This window comes from Amphibalanus amphitrite, unplaced genomic scaffold (assembly GCF_019059575.1).
Source record: "Amphibalanus amphitrite isolate SeventyFive unplaced genomic scaffold, NRLGWU_Aamphi_draft 000200F_arrow, whole genome shotgun sequence".
Lineage (NCBI taxonomy): Eukaryota > Metazoa > Arthropoda > Thecostraca > Balanomorpha > Balanidae > Amphibalanus > Amphibalanus amphitrite.
In genome coordinates, this window is record NW_024881695.1 from 16934 (window position 1) to 38638 (window position 21705).

Consider the following 21705-nt stretch of genomic DNA (forward strand, 5'->3'; position numbering starts at 1 on the left):
GTAAGGTCACGCCACTGACCTGACCTTAGGTCACGGATATAACAAATCCGAGATATACAAATTGTACGCGCCCATAACATCATGCAATCCACCAAGTTTAAAACCTTTCTAACAAAGACTGCAGGCTGGACATGATTGCAAACTTTTTTAGGCTTGGTCAGTTAACTTGACCTGGTGACCTGACCTGACATGACCTAGGGTCAAAAATTTCACACATTGTCCAAAATTGATGTGCGAAAAGCTACCCCAAGCGGCGCGGAGCTACGCGCCGCGGTTTTTTATTCACACGCGAAAAACGCGACAGGGTGGTAACATATGCCCCCCCACTCCCCCCCCCCCCACTGGGGCGAAGGTTAAAGGGACCCTCCCACCTTCAAAAAAGTTAATGAATTGCATGAAAGTGATGTCGCTAAGTTCAGAAAGAGCGAAAACGAATATCTACCAAATTTCATCGAAAAATATTCACCGGTTTTCAAGATATTAGACTTTTACTTTTGTTTACTTTTTGGGTTCTCCGCTGTTCCTAGCGACTTTATTTGAAGGTGCGGCATTTGTTGCGCGCAAAGCAGCATATACCACCGCGTGCTACAAAACGTTTTAGTCAAACATTTAAAAATCGTTAGATATCTGCGCTGACGTCACACATTCAGAGGGGTATTCCTATGCATTAGCCCCTCTGAATTAAAATGCTGCAATTTTGAAATTCAATATTTCCGATTTAAGGCATTTCTCGATGTTGTGAGTGCTGAAACCGGTAATTGTGAGCCAGGGACCCCATTTTGGCTATCTCAACTCAAATCTAATGTTAAGGTGGGAGGGTCCCTTTAACCCGCGCGGGGCTGGGGGGGGTAAATTTTACCCCCCCCTCGCGAATTTTTGCGATATCTCAAAAACGGCGACGCGCAGCGCCGCCAAACTTTCAGTACCTTTTCTTACATCAATTTGACACGTTTCCTGAAAATTTGAGCGAAATCCGTCGGAAAATTTTTGAGAAATTGACGTTTTAGTGACGTCATGTTCGCCATTTTCGCCTCAAAAAACGGCAAAAGTTCAAACGCCGCTAACATCTTCATTTTTAAAGGAATCAAGACGTAACAAAAAAGGTTATACGTAATTTTACTTTGTCTATCAAATGGCTATCTCGGTTTTTTGAAAATTTTGGATTTTGGCCTAAATTTTTTCAACAAACTAACTTTTTTGGGAAAATCATTATAAAATCCAAAATTTTGAGTCTATCGAAAAAACCGGAATATATGTCAGAGAAGTGGTCTATGTGCACCTACATACCAATTTTTAGAAGAATCGGTTCAAAAATGTGGGAGTTATTCAAAATTTTATGACGTCACGACACACAAAATTTTGAAAAATGACTTTTTTGGAAGTTCTAGACCTCGTACGGAAACAAAAATAGCACCATTCGATTCGCCGTGAAAAACTGCATCAGATAGACACCTTTTTAGGCCTTAACAACCAACTTCAAAATTTGACCTCACTTGACCTGACCTTGACCTGACCTCGACCTGAAATTCATCCAGAGGTGGTCCATATCACTTATTGAGTGTGCCTATTGAATTCTATGATTAAAATGACCCATAAAACATGTGTCGCACATGCCCTTTTCTATATTTTGTTTTTTGGTGACCTGACCTGACCTGACCTGACCTTGACCTTGACCTCTGAATGATATTGTATGCAACGAATATTGTCTTGGTAGCCTAAGAACACGTTTTGGGCGATCAGTCTCAGTCCATGACTCCATTCTTCGGCAACTACGGTGCAAGGCCGATACTGTAGAAACTTGCAATTTGTACCCTTGACCTGACCTTGACCTTGACCTCAAACTTTAAATTAAGTACATGTTTTTAGTAGTTCGTGATGAGAGCTTTCGATTGGCGTTTGAATTTTCCAAATCGGACCATTAGTTCGGGAGATAACAGGGGGGTAAAATTTACCCCCCCAGCCCCGCGCGTTCGGCTGGAGACCCCAGCCCCGCGCGGGTTAAAGCTGAATTACTCAGTATTCTATCGGCTGAGCATTTACGCAACTTGAGATGATTTTGTTCTTTTGTGTGGCAGTACAGCTGATCACGGACAGTTACTTGCGGAGCAGCTGTTAGTACCTATCATACATTTGTCCATTTTATAAAGATGCACATCAGTTGGACGCATTATAACACAGATACCAAATAAAGAGCTGTATTTGATCCACAGCTAGCACCATTATAAGGTAGGCGCTAGCTGACAGACTTTTGTGCAGTTGTAACTACAGAATAACCCATAACACGGCGGAAAAATAAGCTACGTGATTTATTTTAGCTTTATTCACGCGACACGCAGCTAGATTCACACAGCATCCAAAGTCGGACGGTGGCAGGACCGGCCTGTTGGGAGCGTCTCACCAGACACCCGTCTCAATGCTGGTGCTTGCAGTAACAGTCGCAGTGGCGGTGCCAGCACGGATGCTTGGCGTTGCAGTAGCCAAGGTGGTCGCAGTCGCAGTCGTAGACAATTTTCTTGCTTCCCTTCACCTTGTGGCCGTGCCAGCACGGATGCTTGGAGTTGCATGGCTTCAGGTGGTTGCAGTTGCAGTCGTAATCTGATCCGTGTTTGTGATAGCATGGGTGACTCGGTTTGCACTGGTCATGCAGATGATTGCACTCGCAGTCGTAGTGACAGTAGTAGCAGCGGTGGCCCGGCCCACAGGGGCGCGACTCTGAAACGAAATCAGAGTTGAACTGTGTGGATTTAGTTTCAGAGAGAGAGAGAGAGAGAGAGAGAGAGAGAGAGAGAGAGAGAGAGAGAGAGAGAGAGAGAGAGAGAGAGAGAGAGAGAGAGAGAGGGAGAGAGTGTGAGAGAGAGAGAGAGAGAGAGAGAGAGAGAGAGAGAGAGAGAGAGAGAGAGAGAGAGAGAGAGAGAGAGAGTGGGGAGGGGAGAGAGAATTTCTCTTCCTGCGTATCTATGTAGGTGCGTGGAAGTCACTACAGCTTCGCAGACAGGGTTGGGTAGATAAATTGGGACAAATTTCATTTCTGTACTACTGATCCATTAAATGGCGGATATTTTTAAAGCTTAGTCATAATATTGACTAAATATTTTTTTTTATTTCACGTGCTGATAATTTGTTGGTAATAAGTAGGCCATCAGCCACGGAGGGAAGACAAAGACAGACGATTACAGATTTATTCCGCGCGGGCCAGACCCACAAGGCCATATTTAAGGTCACCGGGTTTCCCCCGATCGACAGTGTACCGTACTGTGGCAAAACTGGAGGCTGGGGGCGATGCCTCCCGAGCCATCCACAAGCGTCGCAACGATGTGAAGCTAACCACGTGGTTCCTGGCTGACCCAAAAAGGTCAATCCTCGCAAATCCGAGGACCCCTCTGACCAAGCTGGCTCGTGACCGGCACGTAAGTCACAGTACCGTAAGGAGGACAGTAAACGGTGTCCTCGGCATGCGGTGTTACGTCAGGAGACAAAAAAAAAAACCTGCTGACTGATAAAGCAAAGCAGTTGCGAAGGGAGCGTGCGCAGCTGTTACTGAACCACCTTAAGAAGCTAAAAGGTCGCGTGACAGTCTTTGTTGACGAGAAAAATTTCACTGTTGACGAAGCAGCTAACCGCCAAAACGCTCGGTTAACCCTCGCCGGCACAGGCCATTTTGCGTCCTTCGACGGCACAAGGGGGGGGGGGGGGTTGGTACGACCCCCCTCGCGTTTGGCCCCTGATCGAGCTAGAGCTTCACGGAAAAAGGAGCGTGTTGCCCGTCACGAGAGAAGGCCGATGATACCCAATTTTAAGGTCCTAGGTCATCGGGTGACCTTCCAGGTCAGGTCAATGACCCGAAAACCGGGAAAATCGGGACCTGTTAGAAAGTCGTAAAGTGTGGCTGCTATGTGGTTTTCCGGGGTGCTGATTACGAATATCGTGTTAGTTTTGATCAGAGATGATGTCTTTAAGCATTTAGACCAGGTCGGGTCAGGTCAGGTCAGGTCAACCGGTAGGGGTTGTGACGGGTATTCGTAATACGTGTCAACCGCCTCTAACAGCTTCGTGACATGTTACGAAGGTACCAAAACTACTTCGTAAATGTTCAAATGGTTGCTAAATTCGAATTCAGCTCCAAAAACTAGCCTAGAAAGTAGAAACATGTAAAACTCGAAAAAGTGAACCGAGGTCACCCGAGGTCACCAAAGGTCAAGGACCTGACCTGACCTTCAGGTGACCTTGACACCCACCCTAATGTATGGAAGCAACATCAAATCACATGTTTGAACGTTTGAAACCACGAAAAGCTTGCAAACGCGCGGCTAATGCGAGCCGACATACGCCGAATCGCGATTCCGGCCAAACATGGTCTCGGAAAAGAGGTCACAGGTCAAAGGTCATTTTGGTCAGGGTCATGAAATTTTCAGGGTAGGTGTAAAATTGATCAATGCGAGAGTACTGAAAGTTGCGTCGCGATCGGCCGCTTCTTACGCGAGTTATTCGCGAAAAACCTTAGGGGGGGTTGCATCAACCCTCCTGTGCCGGCGAGGGTTAATCGCAACGAATCCCGAGGGAGTCTCAACAGTGCTGAGAAGCAAGCACCCCGCCTCAGTGATGGTGTTAGGGGCAGTGGCTGGCGATGGGCGAGCCATGCCCCCTCACTTTGTACCCGCTGGGCTGAGGGTCAGTACCAACGAGTACCTCACCATCTTGGAAGAGGTTCTGATCCTCTGGTTGGAGCATCACTACAGTCTGGACCAAGTGGTACTCGTCCAAGACTCTGCCCCGGCTCACACAGCGACGGAGGTGCAAGATCTCCTAAAGCGGAAGATCTCGAAGTTCGTGCCGAAAGAGAAATGGCCTCCTCACTCGCCAGACCTCAACCCCTGCGATTTCTGGCTGTAGGGCGTGGTCGAGGAGAAGGCCAACGATCGCCATCGAAACGGCGCCGTCAGCCTCAAGACGGCCATCCGGCGAGCAATGGCGTCCATTTCTCGCGATGAGGCTCGGCGCGCGTGCGCACGTTTCAGGCGCCGTGAAAAGCAGGTCAAAGCAGCGGAGGGAGGTCACATCGAGTGAACGTGTGCAAGATAGACACATAAGTGCATGTTCAAAGTTTGAGAGTTTTGTGCGTTCATACGCCTGAGTTAAAAGCGATCGAGTTTCTCCCAATTTATCTGCCCAAACCTGTATGAGTTATATATCGTCCATCCTTACTGAGCTGATGCAACGGTGATTGATTAAAGTCCGGCTGGAGCGAAAATGATTTACTTTTTTACAGAAAAGTGGAAACAGCTGTGCCTTCCTGAGGAGTGTTCAAGCTCAGCTAGCAAGGGGAGATACCGATTCAAGTGAAATGCTATCAATGAATATGCTATATCTATAAAGTTCGTCGTCTTCGACAAATGAACGGCTCCAAATTCAATTTTGTAGGAAAAGGCCATAACCTATATTTAGGTGTTCGGAATCTCAACGAGTCTAAGCGCCTACAATTTGTCATTTCGGATAGCGAGGCAAGGAAAAAATAACTCGCCTTTCAGCAAACGATACCTTACAAGTCTTAAAGTTAAAAAAAGAATAGTTAGCTTATTCAAAACCTGTGTGCTGAATGTATAGAAATACCAACTCAGTTTCGGATCATGAAATGAATTAAATACGACTGTTCTACTTACTGTGGCCGTGATCATGTCCGTGACCCTCATGAGCATCGACCGACACGTAAAGTACTGCCAAAACTGTGGCCAGGCACAAAGCAAGTACAGAGCTCTTCATGATTACAACGTTATTCTGATCGCTGTGCAACGCATTAATGGAGACCTGTGGCGCACATGCCTGTTTTATATTATTTGTGAATGACCTTTTCACGTTGACCGGTGGGTGGGACGTCAGCAGAAAATGATCACAGAAGGTCAGTGGATGACTGTCCACCTCGCAACTGACCGACGGCGCAGTAGTATGACGAGCCTGGGGGCGGGGCCATTGGCTGTCCCGTATCCAGGAAACTGAGAATTTTAAAACATTTCATATTAATGAAAACGTTTGACATTTTGATTGCACGTTAGGCGGTGAAGGCATGATTTCGGAGTCAAGGCAATCTATCGAAAGGAAAGCATTTAGTCAGTTTATAGGTCATGTTTATAAGCCGTGGACCTCCTGGCGTCTTTCTACGATAAAAAATCCAAGAGGCACATTTTCTAAATTGTGCCAAGAATAATAATGTCCCCTGATTCTTAAAAGCAAAATGAGATACGCGTTAAAGGTGTTTAAAGCATGGGTAATTTTTCGTCTTACATATCATTTAGCAAATAAAAGGGACAAAAGATGCCGACTAATATGAGCCGCTTCGATGTTGTATTCTCTTGGCGATGACCACGCTGGATCTGAGGGGATTGCGTGGCTACGTCCATATGCGATGTTCGTTTGTTTTGCTATTAACACCGTAGAGCCGGTCTCAGTCTGGATCGGATGGTATTATATAATACTGAACGAGGCCGGTGTAAATAAATTTTCAAGACCGAGGTCCTTACTGGATTTTTGAACGAGGCCGAAGGCCGAGTTCAAAAATCAGTAAGGACTGAGGTCTTGAAAATTTATCACCGGCCGAGTTTGGTATGTATTTTACTGTATGCCAACGAAAAATTTATTTTCTGGACCGAAGCTCTTAGCCGACTTAGGAACGAGACCATCCCAAATATTGGCTTAAGTGCATTCTGGTAATGCATTTTTGACCGTGGTCAATTTGCTTACACCAGTTATTACCACACCCCTCTGGCTAATGTATTTGAATAGGCCAGGCATACAGTAAGTTCTGATATGTTCATATGATTATGATTTGATATGATTCCCTCCTGATATGTTCACCAGTCACCACCCACCAAAGGAAACTCACAAAAAATCAGCTCTTGTCTGTTTGGTATAGGTAGGTGAGGTTATTGCGTCGAATAACTCGGTTTGTTGGATTGTTGACTTACATACTCGTGCATCAATGGTGACGTAAAATGTCGCGATGATGGTAGCGATACACGGGACAAGCAGCGTATGCTTCATGATGGCGATTCTATGTAAGAGGTTGAAGGTTGTATTAGGCGTCACCAGTAGCAGCCGCCGCTGAACGGGCCAGTTTATGTGGATTCTTCAAGGCCTGTTCAGGCCAACAAGTTAATGCGACATAAGTGGAGGGTTGACAAATGTCGGCCGTTGTTTTCTCAGTCGATGCTTACCGGTATTTATGGCTGTCGGAGTGGCGTGTCGACTGTCGACTGTTGAGGTTGAGCGCCCGAGCCCCTATTACAGTCGAAACCCGCAGTCGAATGCAATGCATTACAAATAAAATGTGCATTACGAGTTTTTCAGTCCAGCAATAAATTCGTGTGATGGTTGACGGAATCTTGTTTGCTGTAAATAGATTCGTGTGCCTGGTTGTCGTAGTAACCAGGTGCTGAGACATCGCGCAGCAAAAGTGACACTGCAAGTTCGACCTAGCGCCGGGTGACTCTGCTGTTGATAACCTGCGGCTGCAGCCGGCAGTCTGGTCTCACTATAATGTATGCCTGCTACCAACATGCCGAAAGACTGTGACTGCCTGCCAAGTACATGAATATGACTCGGACGAGTCCAATGACAGTAGTGAGGAGTACAGTGAGTCGGTTTCTTGGCGATTTGCGTGGGAAGTTTTTTTTTGTGTGTGCTGGATGGCTCACCCAACATTCACCGGTGTCGCTTCATAACATAGAATAACCTAAGGCACCCCCAAATATATAGTTTTCTCACCCGTTTTAGTGAAAAGTGGCCGTTTTAGGCCACTTTTTTGCCCATTGCATCAGTAAGAAAAACGTTAACATTTGCAAAAATAGAAGAACCTATTCCGTCTCAGCTGAATCAAGTAATTACCGTTTGGTAACTTGGAACAAAGGTTGAATTATATGAATAGCATATCTGATCACCACGCCGTCGGAATTTTGTCTGGACAGACCCATCCTGAATCATGAGTTCTATCAGGAGCGGAGGGCCCACGCTAGCTTCCGAAGGCCCCTTATGCTGACATCTGAAGCCTCTTGCGCTGGTCACCGATGGCCCTAAGGCAACCTCCGACGACGAAATCCACATGTCCCCTATGATCACTTGCGGGCCACTTACAGGGCCCGAGAGGTAAAGGCCCCTGAAGACTCCAAGCCGACATCAAAGTGGCCATCCCACCCTAACACTGGAATTTGGATTTGAGTTGAGATAGTCAAATTGACGTCCCCAGCTCACAATCACCGGTTTCGGCACTCGTATCACCGATAAATGTCCTAAATCGTAAATATTTAATTTCAAAGTTGCAGCACTTGGATTAAGAGGGACTAATGCAGTTGAATGCCCCCTCTAACTTTGCGATGTCAGCGCAGATCTGCAATGTTTAAAGCTTATACAAAAACCTTGGTAAAAGACACTTGTTGCTGTGATGGTAAATACTGCTTTGTTAAAAAGCTGAAACTCTGCTTGAGGCTCATGATGAATAATAATAATATAAGAATAACCAGTAACCTCATAATATAAATCAGAAATAGGAGCCAAAAGGTTATATTTAAAGTTATCGAATATTTCGCTCCTGGAGCTTCGTCAGCGATAATTACAGAAAAACATATACGTTTTAAACATGGAACAACAAAGAACACTGCAGAATAAATAGCAAACTCATGCTACACTTCGCAAGGGACCGACATTTTTGGCGAAGTTTGAATAGGTACAATATGAATGTATGTATACAGTGTACGTATTTACAATATACACGTGTATAGGTACAATAAACAATAGCTTTACATACAAACATAATCGACTACATGTGCACTGCATACATTACACATAATATCATCAATTATTCACATGTGATTGTTATAACAATCACATGTGAATAATTGATGATATTATGTGTAATGTATGCAGTGCACATGTAGTCGATTATGTTTGTATGTAAAGCTATTGTTTATTGTACCTATACACGTGTACATTGTAAATACGTACACTGTATACATACATTCATATTGTACCTATTCAAACTTCGCCAAAAATGTCGGTCCCTTGCGAAGTGTAGCATGAGTTTGCTATTTATTCTGCAGTGTTCTTTGTTGTTCCATGTTTAAAACGTATATGTTTTTCTGTAATTATCGCTGACGAAGCTCCAGGAGCGAAATATTCGATAACTTTAAATATAACCTTTTGGCTCCTATTTCTGATTTATATTATGAGGTTACTGGTTATTCTTATATTATTAAATACTGCTTTGAGCGTAACATCTGTCGCACTTTCAAGATACCAAATTATTGCTTCCAAATGACGTCATAGGAACAGCGGAAGCCCCCAGAAATAAAAAAGTGAAAGTCTAATATTTATAAAACTAAGGAATATTTTCCGGTGAAATTCTGTAGACATTCATTTTTGCTCTTTCTAAACCACAGTACATTACTTTTGTGCCAATTCATTAACTTTTTTGAAGGTGGGGGGGGGGATTCCCTTTAAGGAATCCTTAGATAGCCTCTGAGCACCTTCATCTCACCTCAACCTACACACAAACCTGCCCCTGATAACACGCCACCAGCCTGCGAGAGCCCCATACCATAAATCAGGGCCTCGTCTAAGGAATTTTCACTGGGGGGCAGACTGAAGGAGCCCGACCTAGGGTACCACTACCACCCCCAAATCCTGTTTTCTCACCGGATTTCGGCCACTTGTTTTTCATCACAGCCCTGAGACCATCATTAAAAAAAAAAAACAGGCGATCCGAGCCAACCCTAACCCTCGCCCGTATACATGAGGGGGAGGGGGGTGGTCGCCCCTCGGTTTTTCGCAAATAACTCGCGTAAAAAGCGACTGATTGCGACGAAACTTTCAGTTTCCTCACGCTCATCAATTTCACATCTACTCTGAAAATTTCATGACCCTGACCCAAATGACCTTTGACCTGTTACTTACTTTTCGAGACCATGTTTGGCCGGAATCGCGATTCGGCGTATGTCGGCTCGCATTAGCCGAACGTTTGCAGTCTTTTCGTGGCTTCAAGCGTTCAAACATGTGTAATGATGTCGGTCCCATGCATTCGCCCCAGTGGGGGGGGGGGGGGCATATGTTACCACCCTGTCGCGTTTTTTTTTTGTGTGTGAATAAAGCGCCGCTCGGATTATCTTTCTGTACATCAATTTTGGACAATGTGTGGAATTTTTGACCCCAGGTCATGTCAGGTCAGGTCACCAGGTCAAGTTAACTGACCAAGCCTAAAAAAAGTTTGCAATCATGTCCAGCCTGCAGCGTTTGTCAGAGAGGTTTCAGACTTGGTGGATTGCATGATGTTATGGGCACCTATAATTTGTAGGTATGTCTCGGATTTTTTTTATATCTGTGACCTAAGATCAGGACAGTGGCGTGACCTTTCCATTATAGGTCATTGGAGAAAAATGAAAATGCCTCTAGATCCGTGTGTACACATAGCAACAGTCCAAATATTTTAGAAGCACAATGATTTGGACCACCCGTGACGACCAAGGTGTCCTTTTTGCTGATAGCCTCTAGAAAGGTGATCCGATGTCATTTGAGGCTACAAACAGATTTTGCCAATAACTCTCGATTTGAAATAGATAGAACGCTGAGGATGGCTTCATTGTGTTTGTCTTGTCGAGACGCATAGATTGATATGCAACATGACCTTTTTGGGTCACCATGTGACCTTGACTTGAGGTCAAAATTTGACCTTGACCTTACCAGGTAAAAAATATATGTTTCGAGCGACTGAAGGAGAAAAATACGATAGTGCCATTGCCAAATCTTCATATTCGCTGGTTCGAAAGTTATTTGTGAAAAAAGTATCCAAAAACAGCTAGTTTCACAATATTTGGCCTATGGAGGCTTAACCATTGACCTGAGGTCAATTTTGATGATGATCTATCAAAAGAATAGTTCAAAAACTATCGATTGCTGTTCCATGCGCTTTTCTAGCTATCATAACTTTCCTGAGATAACGGCATGTTTTCTGAAAATATATAATGACATTTGGCAAATTTTGAAATTTGATGACCTTTGGTGACCCCAATATTGCTCTAAGATGAAAAATGACTGAAATACTTTCAAACATACGCACTGAGAGCTATCGACTGCTTTTCACTGCGTCTTTCTAGCTGTTGGCGCCGCCCAGCAAGAGGGTTCGCCGCAGTGTGTATACGCGAGAAAATTGTCACGCGATTTTATAATTTCGAATTCAGTATTTTGTTTCCGTCTCAGCTGGAGTTTATTGCAAGTTTATTGCGCTAAATTGAATATGGAGTATAGTTAGGTGATATTTTGTGTTAAGTGTTAACATATTTTGAACCCCGCCCCATAGGCGCGGGAGCCGGGGGGGCAGTGGGGGCAGCTTGCCCCCCCAACTCTGGGGCCGTGGGGGCGGTGCCCCCACAGCTTTGAGACGGAATACCACACTTTTTTTTGCAAATGTATTCTTTTTCTGTTGAAAAAGCCGAGGGGTGAAAAATAAGTGGCCTAAAACCGGTGAGAAAACTAGATTTGGGGGTACCCTAGGTTGATCTCTATTAAGGCGTGCCCCCCCAGTCGGAAAGTAGTTCCCGCGCCCCTGCCCCGCCCGCAGACTCATGTAAGTACGCATTTTGTTGTGGTAATAGACACGACTTTCGTTAGTAGTGAGAGTGACGATCTTGGTTATATCTGTAACGTTAGATCTTGTATGAGATGATTTAGGTAAATGCATAGTGTTGTTGTCCTTAAACCTATGTCTCCAAGTTGTATGACGTGATGTCATGTATTCCAGAAACGGCAACATGGAACTCAAGAGAGATATGTTTGTTTCTATTATTTGAGTAAGAAGATGCTCGAATAGTGCAATTAGACCGTATTGAGTGCGGTGGTAAAGGCCATAATTGATTTGCTGATTTAGCGTAATCAATAGTTTATGAGTCTTCGATTAACTTTTATGAAAAGACATTTTAAACTGAGTTATTTTAAAACACGTTACCGTGAAGATTTATTCTGCGTTTTGAAGCCAGAATCTTCAGCCAGCCACTGTAAGTCTATCGCAGCTTTACTATTCTCAAACCTTAAGTATTGAATATGGACAAACTCACCGTGTATCAACTGAAATGTGAGCTAAAGGCCCGCGGGAGAGGGACAGTGGCGGCGGATTCGATTTTGGCGTGGGGGGGCAAGATCCCAGTCGAGATGATGTCATAGGCGGATCCTGAAAGGCGTTTTCGACGCTGTAGGGGACATACCCCCCAAAAAAGTCCAAAATCCAAAAACTCCTCGGATTCCGATTCCTTACGGATCTACTGCTGAACAGTATAAAGCAAAAAATCCTGATAAAAGTGTTATTATTAGGAAACATAAGGTACGTTTTGTCTATTTCGGGCGATGCAGGGGCCAGGGGAGGGAGAGTAAATATTTGCTTTAAATGCCCGCTCCCTGGATCCGCCAGTGGACGATGTAACGCTTTTCGTATTGCTGTATTAAAAAAAGCTTCAATGGGAAAAGTTGTGCCATAACCCGATCGCATATTAGATGTTGAAGAACGGTTCCAAATCTTTTGAAGTAGGCGAGCGCTATTCTTCAATGAGGTAACTCGTTACCATTTCCTCTGTTCATTTGACGTTCGATTTCCTAACCTTTAAGCCTTCCTTTAAAAACGTATTTCTGAGACAGATATCAACTGAAACTAGCTCACAGCGGGAGGAGACCGCTCAAACATTCAGAGACAGTCGGTCGCATCTAAACCTATTGGGACAGCGATCCGCCAGAAACCCTCCCCAAGGCAGTAGTTCGCCAACTAAGCTCACCGAGACGGGCCGTCTCGATGGGTTTATATAGTTAGCCTACAGCAAGGCATAACTAAGGCCCAAATGCTCGTCAAGCTGGGAACGGAGGGCTGAGGTGAGGGAGCGTGGCGGTGGGCTGGGGTGAAGGAACGGTGGACTGGAACGAGAATCCAGAAGCTCTGGGTAGGGCGTTTCTTTTAGGGCTTTAGGGTGCGCTGACTGCGGTAAGGTCCAAATTATCACACCAAATTTTGCCACATCTACCGATTCAGACACTCGAGAATCAGCGGCCAGTGATATCTGCAAAGACGAAGCATTACCAAACCCAGCTTCAACCTGGTGTCAGGGTACCTCAGCCTCAGGTGGCTTTAATTACAGTTGCACATAGGTACCAAACGACCTCAGTGCAGCTAGTCTGTGACCGAAACCATTCGGAACAGACTTCAACAAAAAGTGAGACAAGGTTAGTGCTATCGTTAAGTGCCATTATAGACTTGGGCCCCGTTGGCTTGACCCACTGTGGTAGTTATCGTACGCTGCGGGGCATACTCATTTTTCCAAAATGCTTCAGATTTCGCTTTCGTGTTCATAGGCGGCGGAACGGGGAGGGCACCGGGGCACCGTGACCCCCTTTGATTTTGGCATTTTAACGTTAGCCCTATGGGCATTGCATGGAAAGAATGGGACCAAAAGTCGGCAGCCCCCCCCCCCCCTTAATTGAAGGTGCACCGCCGCTACTGTTCGTGTTTGATGCTCTTTATTCTATAGTCAGCCTTTAGACAGAGGGGGCCCACTAATGATCAGTGCCCTAACCCTCAAAAGTTTCCAACATTAATTTTTACTTTTTTAATAGTGAAAACTGAAATAAAGCGGATACTGAACTGTGAACATCCAGTTTTTACACTGGCCCCACACAAGCCTCCGAATGCCCAATGCAGATCTCTGATGACTGGCCTTTGGGTGTCATACCATACCGTGCATTGGTCAATGTCGTCAATGTGTACGACCTCGGCGTTTACCATTTTATGCGCTGGAAACTGTTGCGCTCGAATAAATCAGGGGAGTGGCTTATTATGAGCGCTCATCAGTCCTAACTACCTGTAAGCGAATGGCTAGCCCTTCCGTCTCCGCTCGCTTGCGATTTGGCATTTATGTAGGTACAAAATAGAGGCAAACGACCACTGAAGGTATGAGTTGCGTCTCTTGCACACTATAAATCGAATCTGAAAAGACAAAAACAAAATGATATAAAGCGGAAATGGTTAATATTCAAAAGGCACCGTTGGACAAACTGTAGGAACGCATAGCTGCAATATCAGGTTATGGAAATTTTCCTCATGTTTAGGGCACAAATTATGGAGGGGCAAGAATATACGTTTGCCCCTCCTCCAAAAATTTCTTAGGGAACGATGCCTCCTCTCATGCCACCCAGTAGGTATAGGTCGCCCCTGTAAGCGGTCACTGAAGGCCTGGGTTTCCGCTGCGTCACGTTGACGCTTATAATGCCTCCAAAACTAGGTTGAAGAGAGGAAAACTTCAATTGAACGTGAACGCTTGCCATTTAAGAAAGGCAACGTATGATAAAGTATATGGGCATCTGGTTACATCTTCAGATGATCGAACAGAATAATCAGGTACATGGTTTCTTGTCTAAGCTTTGTCACAAATTATGGGGGGGGCAAAAAGATACTTTTGCCCCCCCACGAGTTTGCCAGGGGGGGCAGCTGCCCCCCCCCTGCCCCCCCGAATCCGCCGCCCCTGGAGAGGGACCACAGGGAATAAGGCTGATCTGGTTGCTTCGCTGCGTGATGCATTAGACGAAGAAGGAATTGATTTTGAGAGTTGGGCTGAATTTGTCCCAAGTAAGGCCGCTGGGATATTTAACGCAAATGAAAACATGCCCCAAGCTAGTGCCGCCTTACCGAGTGGGCAACGAAGGAATACCGTCGAAATTACTGGAAGTGGCGAAGCTCCTCAAATAAGCGATACTATTTCTATCCAAACATCTGCATCGGCCGCTGAAATGACAAGGTTAAAATTGATAGAAGAAGACGCGCTTCGTGCGGGCTTAGAAGCACAGCTGAAAATTGTGCTAGAAAAACAGGAGTTAGATAGAAAGATGTCTGAATTGGCAAGACAGAAGGAAATTCTTGAATATACAGAGGCTATAGAAATTTCTAGAGCCAAGGTGAGGGCGCTAGGTAGACATGAAGACCATGAAATAGTTGAATCGAATCGCGACAAAGAGACCCCGAGATCGATATCGAATGCTACGAACGACACGAACACGACAAACCGAAGGAGCCACGACGGCCATCTAAATACTGAGAGCAGCAATATTGCAGGACTGTTGAGACGAGAAAGGGAAATAACTGCTGGGTTGATGCGCTTGCCGCCTGTTGAATTGCCCAAATTTGGAGGTGATGTTACTGAATTTCCTCATTTCATGAAGGCATTTAACCTAAAAATTGCCTCAAAGCTGTCCACCGACGAAGAAAGATTATTTTATTTAGAGCAGAATATGATTCCAGAAAGCAAGCCACATAGTATCGTTACAGCTTGCTTATACCTGGATAACGGCTACGAAGAAGCTAAGAACCTTCTCACACGACGGTACGGTTCAGAGAGCGTTTTGGCAGCGGCATTTGTTGATCAATTTGAAAATTTATTGCAGTTGAAACCAGACGATATTGAAGGGTTAGACCATTTTGCACTGGAGCTTATGAAGTGCAAGAATGCCTTTGGTGTAAATAGCGCAGCCATGAGTGACCCCAGAACCCTGAGGAGTATAAGCGCCAAGTTACCCGTTCACTCGCAACACAGATGGCGACATCGAGCCGACTCCATTAATGAAAATGAGGGTAGAGCAGTGGTGTTTGATGATCTAGTGAACTTCGTTGTACAGGAGGCAAGAGTTGCAACCAATCCTGTGTTTGGAAATCGTGGGTCAAATGCAACTGTAAGGCAAAATAACTCTGTCACTGTGGGCAGATTTCGTTCAAAACCGCTGGTGGCCGCGACACGGATGGTTAGTGCCGGAGCAAGCCCATGTATTCACTGTCAAGATAAGGGGCATGAACTCACCGATTGTAGTTGCTTTGCGAAGTTGCCACACCAGGACAAAATTGCCATTATTAGGGATTCAGCGCTGTGTTACGGCTGCTTGAAGCAAGGCCATCGCAGTACTGACTGTAGACGACGAGCTAGCTGTTCCATTTGTGCTTCCCGACATCCTACATCTCTCCATATCAATAGATCAGGAGGCAACAGTGAAAGATCAGAAAATGGTGTCCCAAATGTAACATCTTGCACCACGAAAGGTGGTGCATCCGTCTCATTTAGACCGGCTCTCCCGATCGTCCCTGTTGTCCTACATCACGGTCTTGAAAGGAAATGTACACTTGCTTTTCTGGACAGCGGATCAACTCATTCATTTATTTCAGAAGGATTGCTTAAAACTTTGAAACTACAGAGCCTGCCACAGACCAGACTATCGCTGACAACAGTTGACAGAGAAGTTAGCATCACGACACGAATAGTCAACGGAGCTTGGTTGTCGGACGAGAATGGTGGGAACATTTTAGAGCTGCCTCAGTTGTTTTCTCTCGAAAAAATTCCAGTGGACTTTGCTGATTTTCCTACTCAAACTGAAATAAGTAAATGGAAACATCTGGAAGGGGTCAAACTAGATCTGTGCCAAAATGAAGAAGTTGAACTTTTATTGGGCTCCAACGCCTTTTTAGCCATGGAACCATTAGAAGTGGTGACAAGCAACGGAGAGGGTGGTCCTTTTGCCGTGCGAACAAGATACGGATGGGTTGTGAGCGGTCTCCGTGGGGTATCATCACCATTTCCAGCGAAATGTTACAAAACACTGGTACATCCTGAGTTGCAACACCTTGAAGGGCTTGTATAACAGCTATACAACAAGGAACATGAAGAAAATCTACATTCAAATAAAATGGGACCATCTGTTGAGGACAAGAAATGGGAGAAATTCGTTCACGCGTCAACTAGACTGATTAAAGATCATTATGAGGTGGGACTACCGGTTGTAGATGAAGGGCTGATTCTGCCAAATAACAGGAATATGGCGGCAAGCAGGCTACTGAGCTTGAGAAATAAGCTTAGGCGGAGTGATAAATTGGCGTCCGATTACAAGCTATATATGAAAAACATGTTGCAAAATGGTTTCGCAGAGCCCGTACCAAATGCCGATTTATCCAGAAATGATGGTAAGGTATGGTATCTTCCACATCACGCCGTTCAGCATCCCCAAAAACCGGACAAGGTTCGCATTGTATTTGATGGCGCCGCAACCTTTAAAGGAATCTCTTTAAATGACAATCTTTTGCAGGGACCAGACCAAACGAATGCACTTTTAGACGTGTTGACCAGATTCCGTATGGAGAACATAGCTTTCACAGCCGACAGGGCTGCGGAGTCGGAGTCGGAGTCGGAGTCGGAGTCGGTCGAAGTCGACAGTTGTGACCGGAGTCGGAGTCGGAGTCGGAGTCGATTTTAGAAACCCGAGCCGGAGTCGGAGTCGGAGTCACCGAAAATCTGTCGACTCCGCAGTCCTGCTAGGTCTGCGGTGTCGGAGTCGGGAGTTGGAGTCGGTCGGAGTCGACAATTCTGCCCGGAGTCGGAGTCGGAGTCGGAGCTGGTTTTTGAAAGCCTGAGTCGGAGTCGGAGTCGGAGTCGCCGAAAATGCATCGACTCCGCAGCCCTGACAGCCGATATTGAAAATATGTTCCATCAAGTTTATGTTCCAGAGTCTGACCGCGATTTATTCAGATTCCTGTGGTGGAAAGATGGCGATCCTCAAAATGATATATTGGAATACCGCATGAAAGTTCATGTTTTTGGAGCCACTTCTTCACCCAGTATAGCATGCTTTGCATTACGCAAGACAGCTTTAGACAACCGAGGGTGTTTCTCGAATGAAAGCTGTGCTACTATTGAGAAGAATTTTTACGTCGACGACTTGCTGAAGGCAATGCCTGACGAAGGAAGCGCTATACTGCTGCTTCGAGACCTGATGGTTTTGTGCAAACGAGGGGGATTTACTTTAAAGAAGATTTCGAGCAATAGTTTCGCTCTGATTGCATCCATTCCTAGCGAATCGCGGTCTAAGCAATTGGCGTACTGGACCAGCGATAGTAGTCACCTTCCCACTGAGCGAGTATTGGGTGTAATCTGGGACACTGAACAAGATGTGTTAAAGATGGCATTGGATCACGACAAGCTAGTTGCCCGGCCGATGACAAGACGAGGATTACTGTCAGCTGTAGGCTCCTTGTATGATCCAATTGGCATGTCATGCCCATCCATGCTGAAGGGACGCCTCATCTTGCAAGAATTGAGCAGGCTACATAATGGATGGGATGATAGTATTCCGCTTGTCAAGCAGCAAGAGTGGACGGCTTGGCTATCAGCTCTAAATGAAGTGAATGAATTGTCAGTGAATCGTTGTGTAAAACCTGATAACTTTGGAGACGTAGTATCTTGTCAACTTCATCATTTTGCTGACGCCAGTGAAGTAGCATACGGAACGGTTTCTTACATCCGGCTTACGAATGCCAAAGGACAAATCTGTTGTTCTTTTCTCAAGGGCAAGATGCATTTAGCGCCTCTCAAAGGAGCTACAATACCTCGTCTGGAGCTCATGGCGGCAACGACGGCGGTAAAAATATGCTCCCTGATAGGTGATACCATTGAATTCGATGATGTCGAGCATATATTTTGGACTGACAGCACCACCGTTTTAAGGTACATTCAGAACAAAGCGAAGCGTTTTCACACCTTTGTAGCAAATAGATTGGCAATAATCCACGATGGGTCAAGGCCAGAACAATGGAGGTATGTCAATAGTTCAGACAATCCAGCTGACGACGTGTCTAGGGGTGTCCAAAGTAAGAGATGGCTGAATGGACCTGAATTCCTTTGGAAGGACAAAGGCTTTTGGCCCTCAGCACCGATCGCCTTCAGGGAGGTGACGGAGGACGACCCCGAAGTGCGAAAAACGGCGATATGCGCTAAAACTGCGATTGTACCAGATTCTGAAACTCCGATGGAGCGGCTCATTTTACATTATAGTCAGAAAGAATCCCTGCTCAGAGGATTGTCGTGGCTGTCACGATTTACAAGATCACTTAAGGAAGGACAGAAGGGGTTTATAAAAATGTCTCCCCCTTTGTGCTATGAGGAGCAAAGTGAAGCAGAAAAGAAAATAATTCGACATATACAAGAACATGAATTTCCAAGGGAGTATGAAAACCTGTCAGTTGGCGCTGAGGTACCAAGAACCAGTCGATTAGTGAAGCTTCACCCTTTCATGCAAGACGGTATCATTAGGGTAGGTGGAAGATTAGCAGAGGCTTCGATTTTAGAAGAAACAAAACATCCTATCGTTATTCCGAGTCGTGGTCATTTTACAGAACTACTCATTACGGACGCCCATGAAGCCGTAGGGCACAGTGGGAGACAGTTCACGCTAGCGAAACTTCGAAAACGTTTTTGGATTCTGAAGGGAATTTCAAGTGTAAGACGTGTTCTAAACAGTTGTTTGAGTTGCACTAAACTCTACCGACCACCTGAATCACAACAAATGGCCAATCTTCCGTCTGACAGAGTGCAAGCTCAAGAGCCACCGTTTACGCGAACAGGTGTGGATTACTTTGGACCATTTTATGTCACTCAAGGTCGTTCACAGGTCAAGAGATATGGGGTCATATTCACCTGTCTTGCTATCAGGGCCGTACATCTGGAGGTTGCTGAAAATCTGACGTCAGACTCATTCATTTGCGCCCTGCGCAGATTCGTTGCACGTAGAGGTAATGTTCAAATACTAAGGTCTGACAACGGAACAAATTTTACTGGAGCCAACAGGGAACTGCGCTTAGAGATGACAAGGTTATCAGAAAATGAGCATGTGTTACAAAGAGCAATGCTCAAGCGAGGAATTACATGGAAATTCAACGTGGCAGGCGCCTCCCATCATGGTGGGGTGTGGGAACGTCAGATACGATCCATACGAAGAATACTCGAATCCCTTTTAACATCGCAATCGCTCAAGGAAGAGACACTCCGAACCATATTTTGTGAAGTTGAAAACATACTGAACAGTAGACCGCTTACGCCAGTATCTAGCGACGTCAGGGACGATCCACCTCTCTCGCCAAATGACATTCTTCTTCTGGGAGGACATGGTGTAACGTTACCATTCGGAGTCTTCTCCCAGGCGGACCATGGAAATAGAAAAAAATGGAAGCAAGCTCGTCATTTCGCAAATGTTTTTTGGACACGGTGGAGATCCGAATACTTACCGACTCTACAAGAAAGGCACGTTATGACAGAAACAAGAAAGAACTTTCAACCAGGAGACACAGTTCTGCTTGTTGATGATAGTGTTCCCAGAGGCCAGTGGCCACTCGGTTTGATTGAAGCTGTTCGAACTAGTTCCGATGGATTGGTTCGATCTGCGACTGTCCGAACAAGAGGGACAGTAATGCAGCGCCCAGTGACAAAACTGGTGAAGTTAAATTGAAACCTCTCGTTTTCGACCCCTCGTGGTTTCAAGGGGGTGGGTGTTGGCGCCGCCCAGCAAGAGGGTTCGCCGCAGTGTGTATACGCGAGAAAATTGTCACGCGATTTTATAATTTCGAATTCAGTATTTTGTTTCCGTCTCAGCTGGAGTTTATTGCAAGTTTATTGCGCTAAATTGAATATGGAGTATAGTTAGGTGATATTTTGTGTTAAGTGTTAACATATTTTGAACCCCGCCCGCAGACTCATGTAAGTACGCATTTTGTTGTGGTAATAGACACGACTTTCGTTAGTAGTGAGAGTGACGATCTTGGTTATATCTGTAACGTTAGATCTTGTATGAGATGATTTAGGTAAATGCATAGTGTTGTTGTCCTTAAACCTATGTCTCCAAGTTGTATGACGTGATGTCATGTATTCCAGAAACGGCAACATGGAACTCAAGAGAGATATGTTTGTTTCTATTATTTGAGTAAGAAGATGCTCGAATAGTGCAATTAGACCGTATTGAGTGCGGTGGTAAAGGCCATAATTGATTTGCTGATTTAGCGTAATCAATACTAGCCCTCATAGTAGTTTTCCACGTCCATTTTAAAAATTACCGAAAACAGTCATCCTATGGTAGCACTGTCGGATCCAGAAAGGCGGTCTTGGACGCTGCGGGGGGGGGGGTGTATCTTCAATAAAGCTTTTCCAAATTAAAAAAACTCATTGGGTTCCATTTGTTACGCAGTACGCACTGCTGTGCAGTTTAAAACAAACTTAAGTCTCAATAAAAGTTGTTTATAGCACATTGTTGTCGATTTCGGGCGCTGCGAGGGGGCATTTTCCCTGGATCCGCCAGTGTGTGGTATTAAATAATAAAAAAAAAACTGAAAGCTCGCTTGAATAATGCGACGGTAACTTGGATCATTTCGTCTTTGAATCCACCGTTACAGCGCACCGTCACTGTTACAATAAAGAAGAAATCAACACCATCATCATATCATTGCATTTATTTCAGATATGTAATTCCAGATTTTGGTCTTCCTTGCCAATTAATGATGCCAATCCATGACCAACTACACTGTAGTTATGATGGATGAAACTTAACAAAACGCACTCGAATTATGCGACTGTAATGCTATTCTGTATTCAAATTTATCGTCCAGAGTGAAGCTGTCTAGGCCGACAGTCTCAGGCGAAGCAGGCAATTGACGTCAGATCAGAGGCCTCTTGCACCAAACTACCTAGCTAGGTAAAATCGAAAAACCGGTTTCAGAACGGCCACTGTGATCTGTGAACGGCCAGTCACGGCCAGCTCACAGTTCAGTCACAGCTACACTGGCGGTGGTAGCACGGGTGGCTGGTGCTGCAGGCAATTGAGTCGCAGTCGCAGTTG

At 45.2% G+C, this 21705-nt stretch overlaps 3 protein-coding genes across 3 annotated transcripts; 2 read left to right on the forward strand and 1 right to left on the reverse strand.

Moving 5' to 3' along the window:
• Positions 1–2182: 2182 nt before the first annotated feature.
• Positions 2183–5813, reverse strand: LOC122384828 (cement protein 20-like). Its single transcript, XM_043372602.1, has 2 exons — positions 5658–5813; positions 2183–2712 (listed from the first exon to the last, which is right to left on the reverse strand). Exons 1-2 carry the CDS (start codon positions 5755–5757, stop codon positions 2411–2413), a joined length of 402 nt encoding a protein of 133 aa, XP_043228537.1. The 5' UTR covers positions 5758–5813; the 3' UTR covers positions 2183–2410.
• Positions 5814–12019: 6206 nt separating this feature from the next.
• Positions 12020–17200, forward strand: LOC122384853. Its single transcript, XM_043372633.1, has 2 exons — positions 12020–12130; positions 14543–17200. Exons 1-2 carry the CDS (start codon positions 12076–12078, stop codon positions 16690–16692), a joined length of 2205 nt encoding a protein of 734 aa, XP_043228568.1. The 5' UTR covers positions 12020–12075; the 3' UTR covers positions 16693–17200.
• An 880-nt stretch (positions 17201–18080) lies between these two features.
• LOC122384852 lies at positions 18081–20774 on the forward strand. Its single transcript, XM_043372632.1, has 2 exons — positions 18081–20573; positions 20748–20774. The coding sequence occupies exon 1, from the start codon at positions 18094–18096 to the stop codon at positions 20323–20325; it is 2232 nt and encodes a 743-aa protein (XP_043228567.1). The 5' UTR covers positions 18081–18093; the 3' UTR covers positions 20326–20573; positions 20748–20774.
• Positions 20775–21705: the final 931 nt, after the last annotated feature.

Bases quoted from the DNA above. Each gene is read 5' to 3' on its own strand.
- LOC122384828 (XM_043372602.1), bottom strand. From the start codon at position 5,757: ATGAAGAGCTCTGTACTTGCTTTGTGCCTGGCCACAGTTTTGGCAGTA. The intron at 2,713-5,657 runs GTAAGTAGAACA...ATTTCGTTTCAG, and splicing joins CGGACATGATCACGGCCACA to AGTCGCGCCCCTGTGGGCCG.
- LOC122384853 (XM_043372633.1), top strand. From the start codon at position 12,076: ATGGACAAACTCACCGTGTATCAACTGAAATGTGAGCTAAAGGCCCGC. The intron at 12,131-14,542 runs GGACAGTGGCGG...GCCCCTGGAGAG, and splicing joins GCTAAAGGCCCGCGGGAGAG to GGACCACAGGGAATAAGGCT.
- LOC122384852 (XM_043372632.1), top strand. From the start codon at position 18,094: ATGTCATGCCCATCCATGCTGAAGGGACGCCTCATCTTGCAAGAATTG.